This window comes from Cokeromyces recurvatus (genome assembly GCF_025118155.1).
Source record: "Cokeromyces recurvatus strain NRRL 2243 chromosome Unknown BX663scaffold_30, whole genome shotgun sequence".
In the NCBI taxonomy this organism is placed as follows: domain Eukaryota; kingdom Fungi; phylum Mucoromycota; class Mucoromycetes; order Mucorales; family Mucoraceae; genus Cokeromyces; species Cokeromyces recurvatus.
In genome coordinates, this window is record NW_026251416.1 from 280,545 (window position 1) to 302,359 (window position 21,815).

The window sequence follows — 21,815 nt, forward strand, 5'->3', positions numbered from 1 at the left end:
TTTTTATTTATTTATTTTAGCATCTATTCCAAATCTAGTTAAAAATGGTTTTACTTTTTTTTTTTTTTTGACAAGTGATCCGTTATAGATCAACTCGTATGATAAAAAAAAAAAAATCTGAATCCCCTGTGTTATCTATATTAACTCAGTTTCATAATACACACGTTGTTTTATAATCACTAATACATATATAAAAAAAAAATTCGGTAGATAATAGCAACAATAATTGAAACAATTTAAAGAAATAGAAAAAGAGAAAAATATATGAAAAAGAAAGAAAATTTCTTTATCTCTTTTTTTCTCTTTCTCTCAAGCTCTTTTTTTTTTCCTTTTTTTTTTAACTACACTTTACTATTATGACTGATCGATTGATTGTGAAAGATAAAAAGATGGGCTATTTTGATTAACAAAAAAAAAGAAAAAAGATTCTAATTCCGCCATTTTTGTTATTGCAACTAACTGCTGTTGTTGCCGTTATCAGTCAAGTTAATCAGCCACTAAACATTAAATAGAATTATTTCTTTCTCCCTGGAGAAGAAGAAAAGAAATCATTACATTTTTTTTTTTTGTAATTATTTATTTTATTTTGCTTATTTTTTTATATTATTTATTTATTTATTTTCTTTTTTTTTCTTTCTTTTTCTTTTTTTTTTCTTTTACTTTCTTCTTAACATGCATATCTATAATCATCATTTAGATTCTTAGCTTATTTATACATTTGCTCATGTTATTTATTTTTTTTTTTTACCTCTTTGTCCATTCTCGTGCTATACTGTCATGTTCTTCTCTATTTGTTAAATATTCATGAGCAATAGATCCAACCAATGGGTCATCTATAATTTTAATTATTTAGTATTTCTATTTTAATCTTTATCTATTTTATCTTACGTGGATTAGCATCAGTTAATAAGGAACAGATCGATAATAATACTTTGGAAATAGTCAAGGCAGGTGACCAATTATCTTTAAGAATATCGAGACAAATGGCACCTTGACTATTGATATTACAATGATAAATACGAGTTCTAAATACAACCTAGAATAATATGAATGATTAGAATAACCGTAAAATAATAATATATACTCATTTACCTTGGGTGGCTTAAAAGGATAATCTTGTGGGAAATGGACATCCAAGAAAAAGATACCACCTGCATAAGGTGAATCACTTGGACCAGCAATAGTAGATACCCATTCATATAAATTATCTCCTTTTGGACCAGCACTAAAAAATAATAATAATAATAATAAAAAATCAGTAATTTATAAATCATATATAAAAAAAAAAATAGATTGATTCTACCTGCAATTGGAAGGTGGATCAAGTGAAATTTCTGCTAATTCTTTTGAGATTCTAAGATATAAAATTATTTATTTATTTTTTTGAATCAATTTAGTTATAAATCTATTATATATTCTCTTTTATTTACCTCTTTGCACTGCTACTCATCATTTTATTAGAACTCTTTTTTTTAACAACCTTTTTTGTTGTTGTTGTAGTAGTAGTAGTAGTAGTGGAAGCAGGAGAGGGAGTATTGGAAGCACTGCTGCTGCTGCTGCTGCTACCCTCACCACGTTCAGTAGTTAAAGCAGATTTCTCAATTGTTTGGCTGCGAGTTGAACGAGTTGAAGCCATTTTATGATTCCTTGGTATTTACTTGTATAGTTTATTTATAAAAATAGAAGGGAATGGATTTAAAGATTCACAAGATGATGAAATGAAGAGATTTAATCTAATGTTGAAATAAGAAAAAAAAAAAAAAAAATTTGTTGTGTGCGTAAACAGTACAGCAAATTTTTTCATTTGTCTTCGGGATGTATAAACAACGCGTACTGATTGGATAAAGTTTCGTGTTGAAAAAATAATAAAAAAAAAAAATATATGTACATAATTCCAACAACACGTTATTTTACATATACTGAAATATGCATCAATATGTACACAGAATTCAATTGAATCTATTGTTTGAAGGGCGAAACTTCAAGTTAAAAAATAAACCTTGAAGCCTTTTATACAATTTCTCTTTATCTATATACGACATGTATTAATAAAATGGTATTCCTTTCTTAAGGAGAAGGAGGTAAACGAAACTAAGCCGTAGTGAGATAATCTATTCTTAAATAACATAATTTGTTACTTGTGCATTAACAAGATCGGTCTGGAAAAATAAAAATAAAAGAACTAGAATAATATATAAAGTTTAATATATTCTTAACAGTGCATTTTTGTTTTCTTTTGCAGAGAGATCCTTTCTTTATCTTTATGCTTTAATTAAATATAAATACTAGTTTAGGGTTTATTATATATATTAATTAAAAAAAAGATAGATTGATATAAAATATGAAGTTTATTTCTTGTGACTTTATGAGATGCATATAGTAATATGATATATTATATACTACTACTACTACTACTTTCTCCCCTTTAATTTCTTTCTTTTGTATGATTTTTATTAGTATCATACTATCACTTATATTCACAGTAATTCATTTAGTATTATCAATAGACAATTTTATTCATATTCATATCCATCAGTTTGTAAATAATAAAGGAGCATCAGGACTAGGTTCAGATATTGACGGTATAGGCAACTACTTTCAATGCCCAGAAATCTCGATAAATCATCATCTTACTTTAGGAGAGAAAGGAGGGGGGGGCTATTCAGTTTAGTTTATCATTCACACCCGATCACGATAATATAATATGTCGAGGTCAAATTATACCTTTACCCGTCGACAAGCCATTTTTTTTTTTTGGGAGGAGAGGGGCTCTCTATTTATTAGGGGCTCCTAACCATGGTCCATTCATGACATCTATTATCCTTGTCTATCAAAGATGGTACATAAATAACTACAACAGTTAGCTTACTCAGATTAGCAAGAAGAGTAGAGAACATCATCGTTTAGACCCCATTTCATTTCATTTTATTTTATTTTATTTTACTTTGTTGATCATATGTGTTATATATATATATATATATATAAAACAGACTTAACCATCAAACACAGCCAAATCAATACGCATCTACTCTTTCTTTCAAATTCAAGAACTCGTTTTCGGGTTATTTCAAGAGGTGGGTAACTTTCTTTTTAAATATCAGCCCTGATGGAGCTGGTTACATACCTACTGTCATGCAAAGAAAGTTATTTAAAAATGAGGCTAATTGGATAGAACGTGTTTAAAAAAAAAAGATATCTTTGACTCTATTCCTTATTGAGTGACACCTCTCTCTCTCTCTCTCCAATGACTTTACTCTGCCTCTTCAACCACTCTATTTCACTCAATCTAGGAATGGCTGTTGCCCTTTTTTTTTTTTTATCTTTAGTCTCAATCGACCTACGAGCAGACAACTTATCCATAAGGGCTAACTTACCTTTTACATCCTCTATCAAAAATTTCTTTATTACCTACGCAGGAATATTTCAAAAAAAAAATGGACTTATAAAAGGGGTTATATGTTGATTTTCCATGCTCCTGCTCATGTCTTGGATCAAGGAAATCCTTTATGGGTCTTTAAAATAGAAACACCCTAGATAGATACATACATACATATACACACACACACATACATATATATATATATATACCAGTTTATTACTACTACTACTATTATTATTATTACATAAATGTTATAACGATGATGATGGTGATATATACATATACATATACATATATAGAAGATGTATATGGTGTATATTTATTTATGTCGGGATTGCTTCACCTTTCTTCTATCAAATTCATGTGATGCTTCATATTTAGGTAGCCTATAAAGTAAACAAATAACAAAAAAAGGTTAATTTTAGAGAGGTTCCTTTCTTTATCAATAAACTTGGTGTATTTTTACTCTGATGGTTCAGCAGGTAAAGGTGCAGAATAAAAATATTCATGATCTAAAGCTTCTAATGCCGTTAAACGTCTCGCAGGATCTAAGACGAGCAATTTGTCCATCAAATCACCAGCAAGAGCATCATAATGACCATATTCATCCCTTACATGCCTTGGTGTGGTTTCAAATTTCACTTTGTTTGCATCAGGTAGTTTATCCCAGTTTGGCATATTGTCTTGTGTAGGAGATCCACACAAATAAAATATTTTTTTTAATTGATCTAAATCATCTTGACCTTGCAAGATGGGTCTTGATTTAAGTAATTCTCCAAATACACAACTACTCGATATAAATATTTAATTCCTCACTATATAAAATAAAGAGTAAAGAAAAAAAAAAGAGAGAGAGAAAGAAAGAGAATACATACCCTACTCCCCACATATCAATGGCCGTTGTGTATTTTCTTTCACCAAGAAATAATTCAGGTGGTCTATACCATCTTGTCACTACACAGTTAGTATATTCTTTATTTTCATCTTCAATGCCACGAGCTAAACCAAAGTCTGCAATTTGTAATACGCCTTCATTATTAATTAATAAATTAGCAGCTAATCACAAAAAATATACATATACATGGATATGGATATAAATATACAATTAGTCATAATTAAACTAACAATTCTCTCTCTCTCTCTTCTTTTTCCTTTTTCATTTACCTTTCATATCTCTATGAAGAATCTTATTCTAACATTTGTATATGTAGGTAAAATGGGAGAATAAGTCAAGGGCTAAAAGGATATGAAAAATAGTTAAATATGTATGTTACATGATGGAGATAAGCTGTTCCTTCTAATAATTGTTTTAAATAAGTTTTAATTTGTGGTTGAGTAAGTCTAACTTTAGGATTATCTAATAAGCCTGCTAAATCATGATCCATGTAAGGGAACACCATATAAATACTACCCTTTTCTTTTCTACTCGCATCACCTAAGAACTTATAAATTAGGAAAACACAAGAAAAAGTGGTGACCTATTTGGTTGCTTTTAACAGTTACCTCTTTCAACAGCAATATCTGTTAAAGGTACGATATTTTTATGTGATAATTGTTTTAATATCTTGATTTCTCGTATAGCTGTAATAGGAATCTAAACAAGATCATTGATTAATAATCATCTTTATGGAAGGTTTCCTTACAAATGGAATCAACTTACTCCTTCTTTTTCATTGTGCATCAAAATTCTCTTGAGTGCTACTAATTGATTTGTATGTTTATCTCTTGCTTTATGTACTTCACTATTAACCATTGTTAGCTATTCATCATCATCATCAAAAAAAAAGAAAAGAAACACTCTTCATTTTATTCAATTCAATCATAAATACCCAAAAGTGCCTTCACCAAGCTTATCAAGAAATTCATAATCAGTAATCTTTGAACAGCCTTTAAAATGACGACTTCGTTTAGGAGGACGATAAGCAGGTGAAACTGAAGATGCTTTCCAATGAGGTGAAGCAACATTTTGAGGAGAACTTTCGTAACTTTGTTGAGACTTGATACGTTGTTCTTCTTTAATTTCTTCGTGTGATCGCTTCATATAGTAACAGTAAAATAAATGAAAAAAAAAAAGAAAGAAAAAAGAATTAGAAAATTTGTAGGGTGTGCGTATAGATGATGGTCATCGTCACAATTTTTATTTTAGCAACAACAATGAAAAAAAAAAAAAAAAAAAGTCCAATGAGCACGTAGTAATTTTATTATGCTGTATTTGCCCTAATTAGTTCCAAAAAAAAAAGGGCAGAAGAAAAGAAGAAATCAGAAACAGTATAAATATAATACTAGTCTATTACGAGGATAACCAATACAATCAGCTTGATACTAGGATTAACAAGAAGTGCTTGATAAAGCAGATAATCCATTTTATGTAGAATGATACAAATCGTTGGTCAACAAACTAACCAAGGAGAAGTTAATTGCGGGGACTTTGGTTTCTTCAGAGGTAGCAGGTTAAGAAGAAAGGAAGTTTACTACAGTATTTCTACTTTAAATTCAGAATTTTCTTGAAGAGAGAAATCATACACACTTATATATACATGTAAAGTGAATGGTGATAGTATTATTGTTTTCTCATGAAAATTGAAGGACGACTGCGTCCACTAATGATAAGTTAGTGGATTTTGAAGATATATATATATATTTTTACAAACATTTACATCGTGCTGCCATACTATTCTGCAACGTTGAAAGTTAAGAATACTGTCAAGACCGATAATAGCTTTAATGAGAGCCATCTCTTGACATAAATAGCATATCTATATCTACAAAATTATTAGATACAGTTGTAAGATAATCTTCAATATGCGAGATTGATTCATTATTGCAAGTAACAGATTACCCTCAAAAATCCTTTTATTATGTATGTATGTATGTATAGCCATATTCTCTCTAGGATGCTCAGAATCCATTTTTTTTTTAACTTGCCTAAAACTGATTTTATACAAAAAAAGGTAATCAGATCGTCTGGATTTAAATTTTGATTCGTCCAAAAGAAAAACTAACGTTCACTGAATTTGAAGTAATATATTATTTAATAAAAAAAAAGGGTTACTTTAATTAGATTATTTACACCTTGATTATTTATATAAATATATAAAAAAACTTGATATCTAATATTATCGTATGCTTTCTTCGTCTTTTATTGTTGTTGTTGTTGTTGTTGTTGTTGCTGCACTGAGTTGAAATAAAAAACAATGCCAAAAATGGATTATTGTAAGAATAAGAAACAACAAAGGGCTAATTTTCATTCGTTTATGACTATAAAATTAAAACCCACAGTCCTTTATTTTTAAACTCTTCTCCTCTCTTTCAAAAAAATGATTTTTTCTTTCTTTTTTTTTTTTTTTTTTTTTTTTTTTTTTTTTTTTTTTTTTTTTGTATAATTTATTTATTTTTCCCTTAAAAAATTAAGGTAAAAAACTTATAACGAAAACAAAATATGTCTTCTTGTTCCTTACATTATTATCATTATTATTATTTTTTTAAAAAATAAATAAATAAATAGTTTTAGTATGGCTTTCTTTGTTCGACCTTCCAAGTATCGCCATGTTTATGGTACTTGTGCTAAAAGAGATTTTTGTTATGATAACCTTCGTGTAAGCACAAATGCTTGGGATACTAACATGTTGAAAGCTAATCCTGTAAGTTTCAGATGTGTATATAAATATATATTGTTTTTAAATAAAAATAAATGAATAACGAACATGTCTTTTGTGTGTGTGTGTTTAGCGTTTCATTTCTATCAACTGGCAATCCGCTGGTGGTGGTACTTTTGCTGTTATTCCTCATGAACAAGTTGGTAAGCTATACTGATTATATATATATAAAAGAGAGAGGGAGGAAGGAAGGGAGAAAGGGGATTTAATATAAGTAATAAGGAGGCAAAAAAAAAAAAAAAAGGCGGGAAGAGGAGAGGAAAAAAAATAAAATAAACGCGCCGGCACGTACTAATTATATTTCTTAAAATAGGCAAATTACCAGATAATTATCCTCTTTTCCGTGGACATACAGGTCCTGTCCTCGATACTGATTTTAATCCTTTTAACGATTATGTGATTGCTTCTGGATCTGAAGATAGTAAAATTATGATTTGGGATATTCCTGAACAATATGCTGAAGACCAAGAAGAAATCAATCCTGTTTTAAAACTATCTGGTCATAGTCGGTAATAGATAGAAATAGATATAGATATAGATCATGTATACTCATACTATTATTATTATTATTATTAGTAAGGTGGGGCACGTGCTTTTCCATCCTGTAGCAGAAAATGTCTTGGCCTCAGCTAGTACAGATTTAACCATCAAGTTATGGGATATTGAAAAGGGAGTTGAAAAGCAGGAAATTACAGGTCATACTGAATTGATTCAATCCATGGCATGGAATTATAATGGTTCCTTGATGGCTACTACATGTCGAGATAAAAAGTTACGTGTCTTTGATGTTCGTTCAAACCAGATCGTACAAGAAGGTGCAGGACATCAAGGTATTAAGGGTTCCCGTGTTGTTTGGCTTGGTGATACAGACCGTCTTGCTACCACTGGCTTTTCTCGTATGAGTGATCGTCAATTGAATCTTTGGAACGCTACCGACTTGTCCAAACCTATCAAATCTGAATTTTTAGATACTTCCTCTGGTGTTATTATGCCATTTTATGATCCTGATACAAAGATTTTGTTCCTTGCTGGTAAAGGGTAAAGTGATCCTTTTTTTTTTTTTGGAAGAAAAAAAAAATAGCGTTAAATCCATTTATTAACTTGTAAATCTCTCTTAGTGATGGTAATATTCGTTATTATGAATATGATAATGATGCTTTGCATTTCCTTTCTGAGTTCAAAACAATTGAACCTCAACGAGGTATGGGTTTCTTACCTAAACGTGCTGTCCATGCAAATGAATGTGAAATTGCTAGAGCTTATAAGGTTGGCATATCATTAATTGAACCTATCTCATTCACTGTTCCTAGAAAGGTAAAGATCATAAATCTAATTTTTGTCAAGGAATTCTTCTCATTTTTATATATATGTTATGTTTGATAGTCAGATGCATTCCAGTCAGATATTTATCCTCCTTGTATTAGTGACGAACCTGCACTTACAGCTGATGAATGGTTTGAGGGTAAAGACGCTAATCCCAAACTAAAAGATCTTGAAGCAGGATTTGTTGCAAAGAGTAAAAAGGAGTTTGTACCTTCAGCACCTGTTGAAGAAGTAAAAGCATCCTCTTCTACTATTGAAAAGAATGTAAGTTTATTTGTTTTATGTTATATATATATATATATATATATATTGAATCGTTTTATATTTATTTATTTTTTATAAATATAGTCTGCTGAAAAATCAACAGAGGAACTTACAAAAGAGAATGAAGACTTAAAGAATCAGTTGGCACTAAAGGATACAAAGATTCGTGTTCTTCAAATTGAACTTGATAAACTTCGTACAGAATTAGCAGAGATGACTTTGGCAAAGAAAAATGAAGAACTAAAAACAGAAAAACTTGAGGAATTACCTCATTCTGAAAATGCCTTGACTGAATAAGCTTATTGTATTGTTATTATATTATTCTTTATTTCTTTTCCTTTTCTTAAAGGGCTTCTCTCTCTCTTTCCCCTCCCCTCTCTGTTTTATATATACATATACAAATATATAAATATATAAAAGAAACCCCCCATTAATAACTGTATATCTATATTTTTTATCTCATAAAGATATACATCATTGAAAAAATATATATAATATGACATGTTTTATCTTTTAATACTGTTATATATTTATAGTTGGAGTAATACTGAGCAAATGGTTTCCATAATTAAATACATATAGTGTAGAAGTCAACGGTATTAGAAATAATTCATTTAAGGTAAACTTTTTAAAATAAATTTAGTCTCTTGACCTTTTTGCATTTGAAGCTTATTAAAAAAAAAAGTGAGTTAAATTCAAATACATATGTATATACAAAAAGACCATAAACTTACTCTTTGATTGCTTCCTCCAAAGTGAATGTTCAAGTTGACAATAGCAATATCTTCTATAAAAGGCACAAGATGATGTTGAATAAATTGATACATAGTGGTAGGTGTTTGCTGTAGTTGGAAAGGTGCGATGCCTTTAGAAACATAGAGCTCAAAATGATGTAGTCTTTTACATTTAGCTATGATATACCGTAATGTATTTATATGTAATGAAACTGTACTTAATACAACTCGTTCAAGTGAATTACTATTTGTTATCCTCTTTTCTTTTAAATCAGTATCTGATACCATGCAAATCTCAAATGTTTTTTTACTGATAAAACTGAATGTCTTCAATTCTTTATTACTTTCAATCAGCTCTACAAAATGAACAGATTCCTTCTTCCATACTTTATTGGCTCTTATTTTTAAGTGGTGTAAATGCGGGAATAACTTGGTAAATGCATCCAGTCTTCCAAAATCAGTGACTATCACCTTGCATAATGTATTTTTATTAATTTCAAGTTGTGTTATATTGTCTTTTATATTTAAAATGGTATCCAAATAGAATTTAGCTGTCCTTTTTGAACATCTTCCTAATCCAGGTGCGTCCAGTCTTTGCAAGTTTTTTAAATAACAAGTGTTATCTCTGACTATTGTGAAATACGTAATAAAGCAATCATCTTTTCGAGCACTCACTGACAGGTGATTTAGATTTGAGCAAAGCTTAAAAATAGCTGGCAAATTTTTATAAAGATGAGAATATTCAGTACGAAGATTAAGATCAGGTTGCGCTTTGCTGAGTTGTGATGATGATTCTTCGTTGACTTGTAAACCGTTAATCTCAAAACACCAAGAAGAGTCCCTTTGAAGAGAACTACAAAAGTCATTGATAGCGTCAATAGAGGAAAGTTTAACCATTCTGTTCGGAAAGATAGAGCGAATTGCTTTATACAAATGTTTGCATGTTAACTTGAGAGATGCTTTAGTTTCTCTCCTTTCCTTTTCAGGTATATAAAGTAAGATTTTAATTAAAACACAGTTGGATATGTTATTCATGAGGAGAGAGAGAGAGAGAGAAAAAGGCATTATTATTATTATTATTATTATTTACATGCTTATTACTTGTGTTATAGTTTTGTGACTATGAGTGTCGTTACTAATGCAAAACTACAGGCCAATTCAATTGCCCTGTATACAAAAAAAAAAAAAAAAAAAAAGTAAAGACATGAGTAGAAAACTATTTGCTTAATAGGAATTATTATTAAATCTTTCTTCTGCACTAATGTTGAAAGTATCGTATTTATTCAATGGAAATTATACAGGAAAATACATCAAAAGAGGAAGGCATTGCTTATAGACGCTATCCTTATTAAATCATGGTATATCAAAGTCTTGTATTAAGACAAATCTATTTTATGCTATCTCTAAACTTATTATATAATATTTTATTTTTTTTTTATTTTTTATTTTTTTTTTTGTTTTCTTTTGCTTTTTATTTCTTTCTTTTTTTATTTTTTTTTTGTTTCGTTGTATGATATGACAGATAGTATCGTCGATCATCGATTTGTACAAGTCTATAACGCCTATGAAAATATAGCATCGTCTAATTTGGATAATCAATTTTGGTCATTTCTCAAGAACTGTTCTACGATTGCTGCATCCCATATATGTGAAAAAATAGTGCTTAACCAAGATCATCCATCACAATTCATTCAAGGTATCCAAAATCTTATCTTGACGTGCACTGATCATTCAACCAAACTCGATGTTCTCTTACATACTTTAACTCGTCTACTACTTGCCAATTCCTCATCAACTAAAAAAGAATTTCAATTTCACCATGTTAATAAACCTATCCATCCATTCATCGTCATCTTGCGTGAAAAACCCGATTTATATTTTACAGTTTTAGAAGAAATCGAATACTTTTTAGAACATAGTGAAACAATAGTTAGCTTGAAGCCAGTATTTAAATCCATATTTTTAGTGGATATAAATTTATCAAGTAGTGCTCTTTTGAACCGTTTAATGACAATCCGTAACGCTGAGATTGATCAAGCCTTGTCCGAGATTCTTTTTATGTACCCGCTTTATAATGATCACCAACGTTATCTTGAGCTTGTGGACTTCTTTATGACTTTTAATTCACCTGATGTCTTGTTGTATCATGTCCTGGATCGTCTTTTGACGACATTTGATATCACCTATTGTCCTTTATATGCATATTTAACGCGTCTTCAACAATTGATAAATAGTGTTGAACAAGATGAAGTCACGTATGATCTTGTCTGGGCAGCTCTTTCTTATCTTCTTGTTAGAGTTGACACTGTAAAGGCACAATGCATGATTATTGACTTGATGAAATCCTTATTTAACAAGCAGGATGCAATTGTACTTCGTATTGCTTATTTACCATTATACCAAGTTTTGTCAGAGCTAAATGATAGACATATAAAGACAAATGAAGAATTATGCAAACTAAAGCAAGACCTGTTAGATATGATTACTTACCTCGATCATTCTACTATTACTAATCTAACTACTGATGATAGTCAATATAAATTAGAACAAGTGAGTGCACACATTATCTACCATATAACAAAAAAAAAAAACTTTTTTTGTCTTTTCTAATCTTTTTTTTTTTTTTTTTTTTTTTTTTTTTTTTTTTTTTTTTAGTTAAGGAATATAGCAAAAAAGTACAAAATAGTTGGGTTATTAGGTCATTTCTTTGTTTATTTAAATGGCTTATATACCCATCAAGCGCCTATTAAACCTAATAACGATACTGATCTTATACTCTCCGTATTATTCACTACTCCTTTAATAGATGGCTCATTAAAATATTATTCAGATCTTACTCAGTTTGTCAATAGGTTATCACCTCGATACAATTATAAGTTTCCTTTCTTACTCTTCCTTCTTTACAAGTTACGTTCATCCAATGCTGAACTTACAGTGCTTCTCTTCCGAGATCTTATTCCTTCTTTAGCAGATCCTAAAGATACTACGATTACATCTAAAATTTTACAACTGATCTTGTCTACACAACAGCAATCCAATATGATGTCTGTATTGGGTATTAAAGCCTTAGCTCATCTTTTCCAAATTCATCCTCGTGTTTGGCAGGAGTTGAAACGTATCTTGACTGATTGGGTATCTCAACGTAAAGCAGCCTCTGTAGACCGTTTCATGAACCTTACCTCTTCTAAAACTCAATTATCGATCAAATTAGAATTAGCTATTCTAACAACGATGCGTGATGTGTGTCGAGACCAACCACGTCTTTGCTGTCCTGATATTCTCCCTCTCGTTATCTCCCTCTTACAGACCTGTAGAGACTTGAGCTCAGCTTCACTCACTCTTCTCATGACGACGATCAATCATTGTATCAAGGCTGGCTTTGCAGAGCCTAGATCCATCTGGACCATTGCTGTCATGTATTTAGCTCAATCAACAGGGAAACAATGGATGACACGTCAATTATGCGACTTTTACTCCATTGTAGGACGTAAAGAAGATATATCAGAAGCCTTTTTACAATTTAAATCGACTGTATTGAAGGATTATCTGTTGCCTCTTTTGTCAGATGAGGAAGCAGCTGAGTATGCCATCAAGTCCCTAGCTGAATTCCCTGCTCAGGATATCATGAGTGTTCTACCTGAAAAGGCACCCGAATGTGTTCAAATTCTGAGCGAATTTACGAAGGGTGGTGACCTCGTATTAGCTAAACTCATGTCAAATGAACTTGATCATATGCGACGTGGCTTGTTTAAACAACAAGACACTGTGAAGACTCATACTACAGAAGATATTGGAAGACAATTATTAGAGGTTTGGGAAACCGGACGAGTCCCCCCTGGTTTAAGATCAGGCTATACAATGGCAGTCTTACAGGCCGTTCATCAAGAACCCAAATGGTATCGTTTTATGGTGACGGCCTTTACAGATGTTACCTTGACGGATCATTTATTATTACGTCTATCGAGTATTGATATGTGGGAGTCCTTTTTTAGACGAAATGCGTTAGAGGAGTTCAAGAAGGATGAAGAACAAGTAGCGAATTTAGTAAAGGATTTAATGGTAAGGTTAGAAAAGAGTACGATTCCAGGTGTGACATGTAATATTATGCTCGCGATAACAGGTAATATATGTATATAGTTATGAAAAAAAAAAAACTCACATAGGAAGATGATATGGATAGGTCTTATCAACGTGTTACGTACTTGGTCACCCTCATTTGCTACATCTTATGCAAATGATATGATACAAACTCTTTTAAAAAATTATATTAATTTATCTAGTTCAGCTTTATCTCATTCAGCTCATTTGATGAGTGAGGAAGTCCAGTTTGCAGCTCGATTTTCATTAGCCTATTTAGCGAAAGATCAAGATATGATACAACCCATCTTGTTCGATAAAACAAATCAAAAGATGCCACGCAATATTGATACAGCCCTTGATTTAATTCAATTTGCAAATGGATATACAGCAGGACGTTTTAAGATCACAGATGAATTAAAGACCTTATCTGATGATAGTCGTGCGATAGGTCTCTTGATGGGTCTTGCTGCAGCAGATCCATTAAATAAGGAGAGTATTCAATTTGCCGCTGATCAACTTGGAAAGTATCTTGAAGGCCAAGTCGTTCAAAAGGGATTTATATTTGGTTCTACCTGGGTTTGTGCAGCAGCAGTAATAGCAGCAACAATAACAACAACAACAACTATTCATGATCATCATCTCAATGAAGAGTTATCTCATTTAGTTGAATCAGCCATGACAGCAGCCTCTCAAGACCCCAACTTGGCACAGCATTTTTATCATTTTATTATTCCTTATACGCAAATTCAATATCATACCTTTGTCTTGAAAAAGGATGAAAGAATATGTGAAGAGGCAATGAAACCCTTATTGTCAAGTATCAACACAGATGATGCAGCAAGCCATTATCGTATTGCTAGTTTATTCGGATTAGCTTCCTTAGCGGGTATTCGATACGTCGTGGGTCATGATGTCAATAGAGAACAAACGACTATACCTTCCTGTCGTCAAAGGGTATTATTGACTCTATCAGACTTGGTCTTTAAGAAAACGATGGGTAATTTAAAAAGTGGACGTGTGGCAGCTGCCATCTATGGTAAAGTCCTTGAACAATCGATACTTACTACCATGAATCAACAACAACAACAACAACAACATCATCATACAAACGAACCTGCTAATTATAATAGATTAAATCAAAATACAAGTTATTTGAGGGCTGTCTTTGATCAGCTGGTAAAGTCGACAGATCATACTACCTTGTGGAGGGCACTGATTGCAACACCAGGTCCTTTGCCACCCGTTCATTGGCTCCCCTTGTTATCATCCACTTCTAATGACGGCTTGATGTTTGCATCGGTTCATGCAGCGACTTCGATTTCATTATCAGAATACTTGATAATGAAAGTTGAAACAGAATGGGATGTGAGTGAACAAGTACTGGGCACAGTGTTAGAATTAGGAGGATTACCAAGACTTGAAAAACAGCAACAGCAACAGCAGCAGCAGCAACGACGTGGTATGAATGCAGTTGTTAAAAGGGTTCAATTTTCTGAAAGTCGAATGCTAGAGCTGATGACGGCTTTAGGAGAAAAGTTTAATGAATTTGATCAAGAGAAACAGGTAAAAAAAAAAAAAAATGTATATTAAAAATTAATCCCTTTTTTTTTAATATTCCCTCCCCTTTTCCTTCTTCTTTTTTTTTCTCTCTTCCTAAAGTCTATTCTGTTGGATACGTTAAGAAATCATTTAGTTTGTAAAGATGAAAGCAAAAAAGCATTCATTGAATCGCTTCAACAAGTCGTTTATGAAACAATAACAAAATCACTTTTTGCAAGCGAAAATAAACAAGTGATTTTGTGTAAAGCGATTCAGTGCACTGTAAATCAAACGATGGCATCTATAGACGACAAGGATATCAGTTTATTAAATAGAATAGTGGGGCTTTGTGAATGTTATCGTTTGTTGCAACAACAATCAAGTACGACAGTGATGAAACATATTGTATCAGCCATGATTGATTTAATATCATCGTCATCTATCCATGCCGATTTCACAGGTTGGAAAGTGATTGCCGAGTTGATTCATGAAGAGCCACCAACAGGCATTTTGAATTGGATTCTACGCTGTTTAGATGCCTTTGTAGTCTATCTGACTTCATCCTCTAAAAGAAAATCAATCAAGGAAAGTCTTGAGATAGGATTGCATACCATCTTGTCCAATACCATTCTAGTAGATCAAGATATTCGATTTGCAGATACAATTTATCTACTTCACTATTATGTCTATCATACCAGTAACACTAAGGCAGAACAAGAACAAGTATGTTATTTATTCTCAAAAAAAAAAAAATCATGATTCTAATAAATTTATACATGTTCATTATTTAGATTATCAAGCGTATTTTCAAGTTATTAGAAACGGCTACAGATGATGATACTGGTTTAATTTATTTCATAAACAAAATTCTTTTAACATTACCCCAATAATAAAAAAGAAAACTTTGATTATTTCTACTCTACTACATGTTCATAAGTTTGCACAGGAATATTTAAAAGACGATACATGTTTGCAATTTTAGCTTCAGTTGATGAATTGACTAGGCTAATCACTTTCCTACTCTGATCACTACTACTGCCTAATCTTCCAGTACGACCTGCAATATGTAAAAAGGAGGCAGGAGAGGAAGGAGGACCCCAGAGGAAGACATGAGAGAGGTTAGGGATATCGATTCCTCTTGCTGTAAATTCAGTAGCGAGCCATAAACCTTTAGCACCGGGGGTATAATCCTTTAAATCCTTCACGACCACCTCTCTTTCAGCCAACTTTGTTTTCACATGTGAGATAGATTGAGTAGTTGGGATAAAGAAGATACCATTCTGTACATGCTCAAGACTCTGCAGGACTGCCATGCTATCCAGTATCACATCCTCCTCCTCCTCCTTCTCCACCTTCTCCATCATTACGTCTTCTTCTTCTTTTCCCTCTTCCCTTTTAGATCGCATGTTACGAATGGAGTGCTGAGATAGGACAAGACAATGATGTTGAACGACACGAGAGGGTGATGTCTCCTCATTCGTACAACAACAACCATCAATAAAGACGTGTTCATCTTTCAAAAGCCAAGATCTTTGCCGGCTTACGAAATGACGAAATGGACGGTTCAAGGTAGCGGAACTCATGACTGTTTGATGTCGTGGTCGCTGTTGTTGTTGTTGCTGCTGACCGTTAGGATCCCTTACGAGAAGATCCAAGAGGACCTCAGTAGCTTTAGGATGTCTCGCCCGTCTCTCAAAGTCACGTTTAGGAGCATAACGTTTAGGAAGTCCTAGTGCTTGATCAGCCTCATCGATGATGAGATGATCAAGGGGGCCCAGACGAAGCCCCCTGTTATTACAGAGATCCAAGAGACAACCTGGTGTGGCAATCACAAGGGATGGTGGCATATGAAGACGAGTGTTGTTGTTGTCGTCGTCGTCGTCGTGATGATAATGACTTGCCAAGATTTGAAAACGATCTGCGGTCGTGAGCATCTGGAGCCAACGACCGATTTGAAAGGCAAGTTCTTGATTAGGGACGATGAATAATGAACGTCGGTTGACGAGGGAGGCTAAGGTGGCAACGATGCCCAATGTCTTGCCTGTGCCTGGACGATCTCGTAAAAGGACATCCTTTTGACCAGAGAGGAGTAAAGGAATAAATTGAGTTTGAGCAAGGGTAGGTTGAAGAATATTAAAGTTTTTTTCAAGTCTTTGACAGATGGAAGCCGAAATACCAAGTTCCTAAATAGTGAAGGACATAGATGATGAGTAAGGGAGTTTTTAGTTCAGTGAGAAAAAAAAAACCTTAAATGTAGAATAGTAACATCTTTTTAATAAAATAGGCTTATAACGAACAAACATGTACAAAGATTTAATTATAATTAAAGAAAAAAGGAAACGAGTTTATTGATGTAAATAAAAATAAATATATTTATATTTATATTTTTTTTTAAAAAAAAAAGAGATAAAGCAAGCCCCAAAAGGTATATTTTCTAATTCTTGAATAATAAGAAAGAAACCTATTCGTTTAAAATATTCGTATTAGCAACTATTATTTTTTTCAAGAAAGACAAGAATTTTTTTTTTATCGTTGTTTTCAGTGGTAAATAGGCAATAAAGGTTTATCTTCAGCTTAAAAATGCAGAACAGGTCTGTTATGTTTTTCATCTTTTTAAACGATAAAAAAAATATCTTGTCTTCTTTTTCTTCTTTGTTATATAATATGTTAATCATACTTGCCTTTTAGTAACTTGTCTATCGAAAGAAGAAAGGATTAAAAAAAAAAAAAAGAAATTTTTGATTTGAAGGCCCTTTTTAAGTTTTTTTTTTGTAGCAACAAGTCATTTAAAAAAAAAAATTATAGAGAGGAAAACCAGTCACGCATCTAACATTCAACTCCTACTCCTATTTCGCTGATTGATTATCTTTAAAAAAAAAAAAAAAAAATAGTGAAAGTGTAACAACATCATATTTATCAATTAGATAGAAAAAAAAAAAAGAAAAAAAGGTCATACAGGATAATAAACAATTTTATGTCTACTTTATTAAAGACATACTGTCTTTTTCTTTTTGTTTAAAAATATAAATATGCCTATTTTTTACCTTATTATTTTTTTTTTAGTGTTGCTATTCGGTAACAACGGACATTTAAAAAAAAAACGATTTCTATAACGTAATAATGATGGGTACATATACATTTATTAGTTTACTTGATTAATGAAATAAAAAAAAAAATAAAATAAAATGAAAACCAGTAAAAATGTAAAAAAAATATATAATATAATATAATAAAAGTAAATCAAGATCGTGATGAAAGTGCTTTATGAGCTTCGGCTAATTGTTCTTCTAAACATTTGATACGATTTTCATACGATGATTCTTTTGCTTTAAGATTCGTCTTTTCAGAATCAAGCACAGCTACATGCATAAGTAATCCAGCATTCAACTTTTCAAGTTCTGATACACGGTTCTCAAGTGCTTCCATCTTTTGTACTTTACGAAGACGTGATCGTCGTGCAGCATCTGTGTTCTTTTGTCGCTTGATAGCTATATCATCCGTAGGATCAATATCGTCTAATGTACGTTTCTTGGTAGTAGAGCGACGAGTAGAAAAAGCAGGAGTAGTAGCACTCTTGACAGCAGGAGAGACAGCGGGTGTAGTAGGCATCACTGGGGTAGTTGCAGTAGATGATGGTGTGGATAAAGCAGGAGCAGCAATTGCAGCTAAAGCAGCTAAAGCAGCAGGCAAATCAGCAATAAGATGTCTCATTTGTTGTGTCATATCGACCGGAGTCGTTGTTGACATAACAGGAGGACTAGTGACTACAGGAGTTGATGTAGCAGTAGTAGTAGAAGCAGCATTAGTAAACAATTCTGTGGGAGGAGAATTCAAAATGGCTGAAACATCCAAATCAACAGCTGGATCAAAGATACAAACAGGAGGTTGTTGTTGCTGCTGCTGCTGTTGTTGTTGTTGTTGTTGTTGTTGTTCAACCTTAAGGGAAATAGGAGACAAATAGGTATCAAGAGGTGTAGCAATTTCAGGAGAAGAATTACTATAATCTGATAAAAAGTCATGTTTGAGCCACTCATCAAACATAGAAGAGTCTGATGTTGTCGGAGGGGTCAAGGCTTGATAAAGTTGAGCAAATACGTCGTCTTGAGTCATGTGTGTATTTTTAACAGTATTGATAATAGGAGTAGAAGTAGTAGAGGTAGTAGAGGTAGTAGTAGGAGTAGTAAGAGTAGTAGTGAATACAGACATTTTGTTTTTTTTTTAAAAAAAAAAAGAGGTATTTTTTCTTTTTAGGATTCTAATATAATTCTTGATAATTGATTAATTTAGATTTTCAACAAGGTAATAGAGATACTGGTTTTCGAGACTTGCACGTCTTTTTTGATAGTAAGAAAAGAGTAGAGTGTAAGCATTGTTGCGAAATTAAAACCATAATGGTTAGTTGTAAAAAAAAAATAAACTGATTGTTTATAGTTTAATCGAAGTATGTAAGTTGGCGGGGGGGGGAAGCTAAAATATAAAAATTGCGTTGTTTTAATCGGTACGTGTAAATTGTCGAATATAATCGAATAATTTAAGCGGTGAAAGCCATTTTAAAATATGGACTACAAATGGGAAATAGAGATAAGGGGGCAAAAAAAAATAAGATAAATATAATAAATTTAATTAAGATTTGCTTTTATAAAATGTGTCTATTTTTATCAGGGGTACCAAGCCTAATAAAAACAATAATAAATATAAATAAAAAGTAAACTTTATAAAAAGTAAGAGAATAAAGGAAAAGAAAAGGAAAAAGAAAAAGAAGAGAAAAAAAAAAGAAGAAAAAAAGGAAACTAAAGTTAGTTATTTATTACATCTATCAAATAAAATGATTGGATAAGATAAGAAAAATGACTCATTTTTTGAACTTTCCTCTTTTAGAAATGCTGTATTTGATACCATAAATTTTTTAAAATAAAAAAAAAATGAAATAAAAAAGGTGGCTTATTTTAGGGACCTGATATTTCTTTATGTTTATCCGAAATAATATATTGCAGTATTCCTAGACGATGTTTTTTTTTTTTTTTTTTTTTTTTTTTGGACGAAACCAAAATGAAATTTGGACAAAAGAAAATTAGTTTCTAGAAAAATCAGAAATTAGTTTTTAGATGAGTGATACCTGTAATAATCTAAATGTCTTGAGAGACAAGCTATTTATAATACAGCGATAGGATTCTCATAGTTATTGTTGTGATTTCTTCGGTCTTTGAAATGCAGTTGGGCGACCAGTTTGTCTCCAAATTGACAATGTTATTTCCGTCATGTTTTTGCTTGCGTTGATGTCTCGCTGCCATAATATTCCACAGGATTTGCATTCCAGGATACTATTACCACAAGTATGCTCAACTGGCTTCAGAGTCTTGTTGTGACAGCTACTACAAACTCTTGATGTATTAAATTCGTCAATTATAACAGCAATTAATCTTCCCTCTCTTTCTCTCTTCTTCAGAGTCTGCCATAAAATCTTTGTAACTCGACATCGGTTTCCTCTTAGCATAATTGAGTCCTTTCCAAACATACCGTTGCCGAAAACAATGAAGGGAATTCTTTTCTTATCTTCACGGTACTCCTGGGGCTTCCACTTACTTGACCTTTTAAAATGTTTTTCGATAAGGACTATTTAACACGTTGAAATAGAAATTGCTTGCTTATTTACAACCTTCTTCTCCTCTCTTTCTTTTACTTTCTTATTCCTGCTTTCCCTTTTCTTTTTTTTCCTGTCTTCTTTTATCTTTTTTCTTACTTTTCTTCTTCTTCTTCCTATTTCTTTTTCTTCTTTCACGGTTGTACTTCAGCCCGCCATTAAGCAAGATGTTGGTCATGATTTCTGGAGCCCGTTGGCGACCTTGATATAATGCGAAACGACTTTCGTCACTGGTATCTTTGTAGAAATCAAATAGTACGTCAATATGCTCAAGCATAGATTGTAAGTATTCGCACTATTTTTCTGCTTTTGCTGTCTTGTGTGTTGGAGTTTTTGATTCTACTTTCTCAATTCCATTTTGTTTTTTTAAGTTTTTGTTGATTCACTAAAAATGTTGACGCCACCTCTTCGTAGTCAAAATCTGTTAACTTGAGATCTAGATTATTAACGGTCTGATAAGATCCTTTTTTCTTTTTGTAAAAAAAAAAAGACAATCAACCGAAAATCTGTCTGAGCGTAAAAGGTTTCCGAATAAGACTTTATTGTTCCCGTTAGGTGTAAGATCGCTAGTATTATGTCAGCTACTTGTTTGCTCAATTAATAATTTTTTTTTCAGATTATGCTATGCCTTTTAATTCGCCACGTTTTAAAGTTCACAATCTTTTTAAACATTTCAAGTTGCTTATTATACCCCCACCCCCCCTTGGTACAGAAGTGGACAGAAAAGCCGACAAGTTGTTTGCGGATATTGTTATAGACCTGAAGTGTAAAGAGTGTTTTGGGAACAAGCCAAACAAACGAGGTAACGGTAATCTTCGTACATGATAAGGACTGTGATTTGCATATTCCTCTTCATATTCTAGTAGGATATGGAAAATAATAGGTATACATTTCTCGGGGACGTACCCAGAAAGTGATTTCAATGTTACTTTTATTGGGGTAATTTCCTTCAGAGGTTGACAAAATAAGGTAACACGCTGCTTTTGATGTTCTTCTAAATCTATAGATTCTGGTCATTGAGGGTCACCTCCACAAACAAATTGGTAACAGTATCTTACAGAGATTTTGTGAATGTCTTTGGGTTCAATCATCTAATTAACAGCATATGAGTATAATCACTAACTTTATTGTTGATGAATCACTTACAACAAACGTATTTTTGAAGCTGATACCTGAAGTATCTCATGAGCCATGCTTCG

General features: G+C 32.1%; 8 protein-coding genes across 8 annotated transcripts; 2 read left to right on the forward strand and 6 right to left on the reverse strand.

Annotated features, from left to right (window-relative positions):
• Positions 1-658: 658 nt before the first annotated feature.
• Positions 659-1,871, reverse strand: BX663DRAFT_521227 (ubiquitin-conjugating enzyme/RWD-like protein). The gene is made up of 6 exons (XM_051529217.1): positions 1,431-1,871; positions 1,304-1,354; positions 1,093-1,225; positions 889-1,036; positions 749-833; positions 659-680 (listed from the first exon to the last, which is right to left on the reverse strand). The coding sequence occupies exons 1-6, from the start codon at positions 1,634-1,636 to the stop codon at positions 668-670; spliced, it is 636 nt and encodes a 211-aa protein (XP_051379521.1). The 5' UTR covers positions 1,637-1,871; the 3' UTR covers positions 659-667.
• Positions 1,872-3,555: 1,684 nt separating this feature from the next.
• BX663DRAFT_460251 (kinase-like domain-containing protein) lies at positions 3,556-5,452 on the reverse strand. The gene is made up of 8 exons (XM_051523935.1): positions 5,209-5,452; positions 5,040-5,121; positions 4,883-4,973; positions 4,654-4,814; positions 4,544-4,571; positions 4,255-4,435; positions 3,846-4,166; positions 3,556-3,765 (listed from the first exon to the last, which is right to left on the reverse strand). The coding sequence occupies exons 1-8, from the start codon at positions 5,418-5,420 to the stop codon at positions 3,699-3,701; spliced, it is 1,143 nt and encodes a 380-aa protein (XP_051379522.1). The 5' UTR covers positions 5,421-5,452; the 3' UTR covers positions 3,556-3,698.
• Positions 5,453-6,745: 1,293 nt separating this feature from the next.
• Positions 6,746-9,062, forward strand: BX663DRAFT_521236 (uncharacterized protein). Its single transcript, XM_051529218.1, has 8 exons — positions 6,746-6,791; positions 6,885-7,020; positions 7,109-7,178; positions 7,349-7,544; positions 7,612-8,073; positions 8,154-8,349; positions 8,419-8,622; positions 8,707-9,062. The coding sequence occupies exons 2-8, from the start codon at positions 6,892-6,894 to the stop codon at positions 8,917-8,919; spliced, it is 1,470 nt and encodes a 489-aa protein (XP_051379523.1). The 5' UTR covers positions 6,746-6,791; positions 6,885-6,891; the 3' UTR covers positions 8,920-9,062.
• A 52-nt stretch (positions 9,063-9,114) lies between these two features.
• On the reverse strand, positions 9,115-10,405 carry BX663DRAFT_545664 (uncharacterized protein). The gene is made up of 2 exons (XM_051530937.1): positions 9,357-10,405; positions 9,115-9,290 (listed from the first exon to the last, which is right to left on the reverse strand). Exons 1-2 carry the CDS (start codon positions 10,389-10,391, stop codon positions 9,237-9,239), a joined length of 1,089 nt encoding a protein of 362 aa, XP_051379524.1. The 5' UTR covers positions 10,392-10,405; the 3' UTR covers positions 9,115-9,236.
• Positions 10,406-10,871: 466 nt separating this feature from the next.
• Positions 10,872-15,865, forward strand: BX663DRAFT_554946 (uncharacterized protein; the record flags this gene model as incomplete). The annotated part of the gene is made up of 5 exons (XM_051531576.1): positions 10,872-11,906; positions 12,012-13,476; positions 13,537-14,999; positions 15,096-15,698; positions 15,767-15,865. The coding sequence occupies 5 exons, from the start codon at positions 10,872-10,874 to the stop codon at positions 15,863-15,865; spliced, it is 4,665 nt and encodes a 1,554-aa protein (XP_051379525.1).
• Positions 15,866-15,889: 24 nt separating this feature from the next.
• Positions 15,890-17,971, reverse strand: BX663DRAFT_489205 (P-loop containing nucleoside triphosphate hydrolase protein; the record flags this gene model as incomplete). Its single annotated transcript, XM_051524872.1, has 3 exons — positions 15,890-17,158; positions 17,653-17,671; positions 17,958-17,971. The coding sequence occupies 3 exons, from the start codon at positions 17,969-17,971 to the stop codon at positions 15,890-15,892; spliced, it is 1,302 nt and encodes a 433-aa protein (XP_051379526.1).
• A 108-nt stretch (positions 17,972-18,079) lies between these two features.
• BX663DRAFT_521245 (uncharacterized protein) lies at positions 18,080-18,907 on the reverse strand. Its single transcript, XM_051529219.1, has one exon. The coding sequence runs from the start codon at positions 18,720-18,722 to the stop codon at positions 18,216-18,218; it is 507 nt and encodes a 168-aa protein (XP_051379527.1). The 5' UTR covers positions 18,723-18,907; the 3' UTR covers positions 18,080-18,215.
• Positions 18,908-20,637: 1,730 nt separating this feature from the next.
• Positions 20,638-20,943, reverse strand: BX663DRAFT_521252 (uncharacterized protein). Its single transcript, XM_051529220.1, has one exon. It carries the CDS (start codon positions 20,891-20,893, stop codon positions 20,660-20,662), a length of 234 nt encoding a protein of 77 aa, XP_051379528.1. The 5' UTR covers positions 20,894-20,943; the 3' UTR covers positions 20,638-20,659.
• Positions 20,944-21,815: the final 872 nt, after the last annotated feature.

Coding starts and splice junctions, on each gene's coding strand:
- BX663DRAFT_521227 (XM_051529217.1), bottom strand. CDS start 1,636: ATGGCTTCAACTCGTTCAACTCGCAGCCAAACAATTGAGAAATCTGCT. Junction 1,226..1,303: donor GATCCACCTTCCAATTGCAG/GTAGAATCAATC, acceptor ATTATTTTTTAG/TGCTGGTCCAAAAGGAGATA. Junction 834..888: donor ATTAACTGATGCTAATCCAC/GTAAGATAAAAT, acceptor TTAAAATTATAG/ATGACCCATTGGTTGGATCT.
- BX663DRAFT_460251 (XM_051523935.1), bottom strand. CDS start 5,420: ATGAAGCGATCACACGAAGAAATTAAAGAAGAACAACGTATCAAGTCT. Junction 4,974..5,039: donor TGCACAATGAAAAAGAAGGA/GTAAGTTGATTC, acceptor GATCTTGTTTAG/ATTCCTATTACAGCTATACG. Junction 4,572..4,653: donor GAACAGCTTATCTCCATCAT/GTAACATACATA, acceptor TACAAATGTTAG/AATAAGATTCTTCATAGAGA.
- BX663DRAFT_521236 (XM_051529218.1), top strand. CDS start 6,892: ATGGCTTTCTTTGTTCGACCTTCCAAGTATCGCCATGTTTATGGTACT. Junction 7,021..7,108: donor ACATGTTGAAAGCTAATCCT/GTAAGTTTCAGA, acceptor GTGTGTGTTTAG/CGTTTCATTTCTATCAACTG. Junction 8,350..8,418: donor CATTCACTGTTCCTAGAAAG/GTAAAGATCATA, acceptor TATGTTTGATAG/TCAGATGCATTCCAGTCAGA.
- BX663DRAFT_545664 (XM_051530937.1), bottom strand. CDS start 10,391: ATGAATAACATATCCAACTGTGTTTTAATTAAAATCTTACTTTATATA. Junction 9,291..9,356: donor TTGGAGGAAGCAATCAAAGA/GTAAGTTTATGG, acceptor TTTTTTAATAAG/CTTCAAATGCAAAAAGGTCA.
- BX663DRAFT_521245 (XM_051529219.1), bottom strand. CDS start 18,722: ATGTCAACAACGACTCCGGTCGATATGACACAACAAATGAGACATCTT.
- BX663DRAFT_521252 (XM_051529220.1), bottom strand. CDS start 20,893: ATGCTTGAGCATATTGACGTACTATTTGATTTCTACAAAGATACCAGT.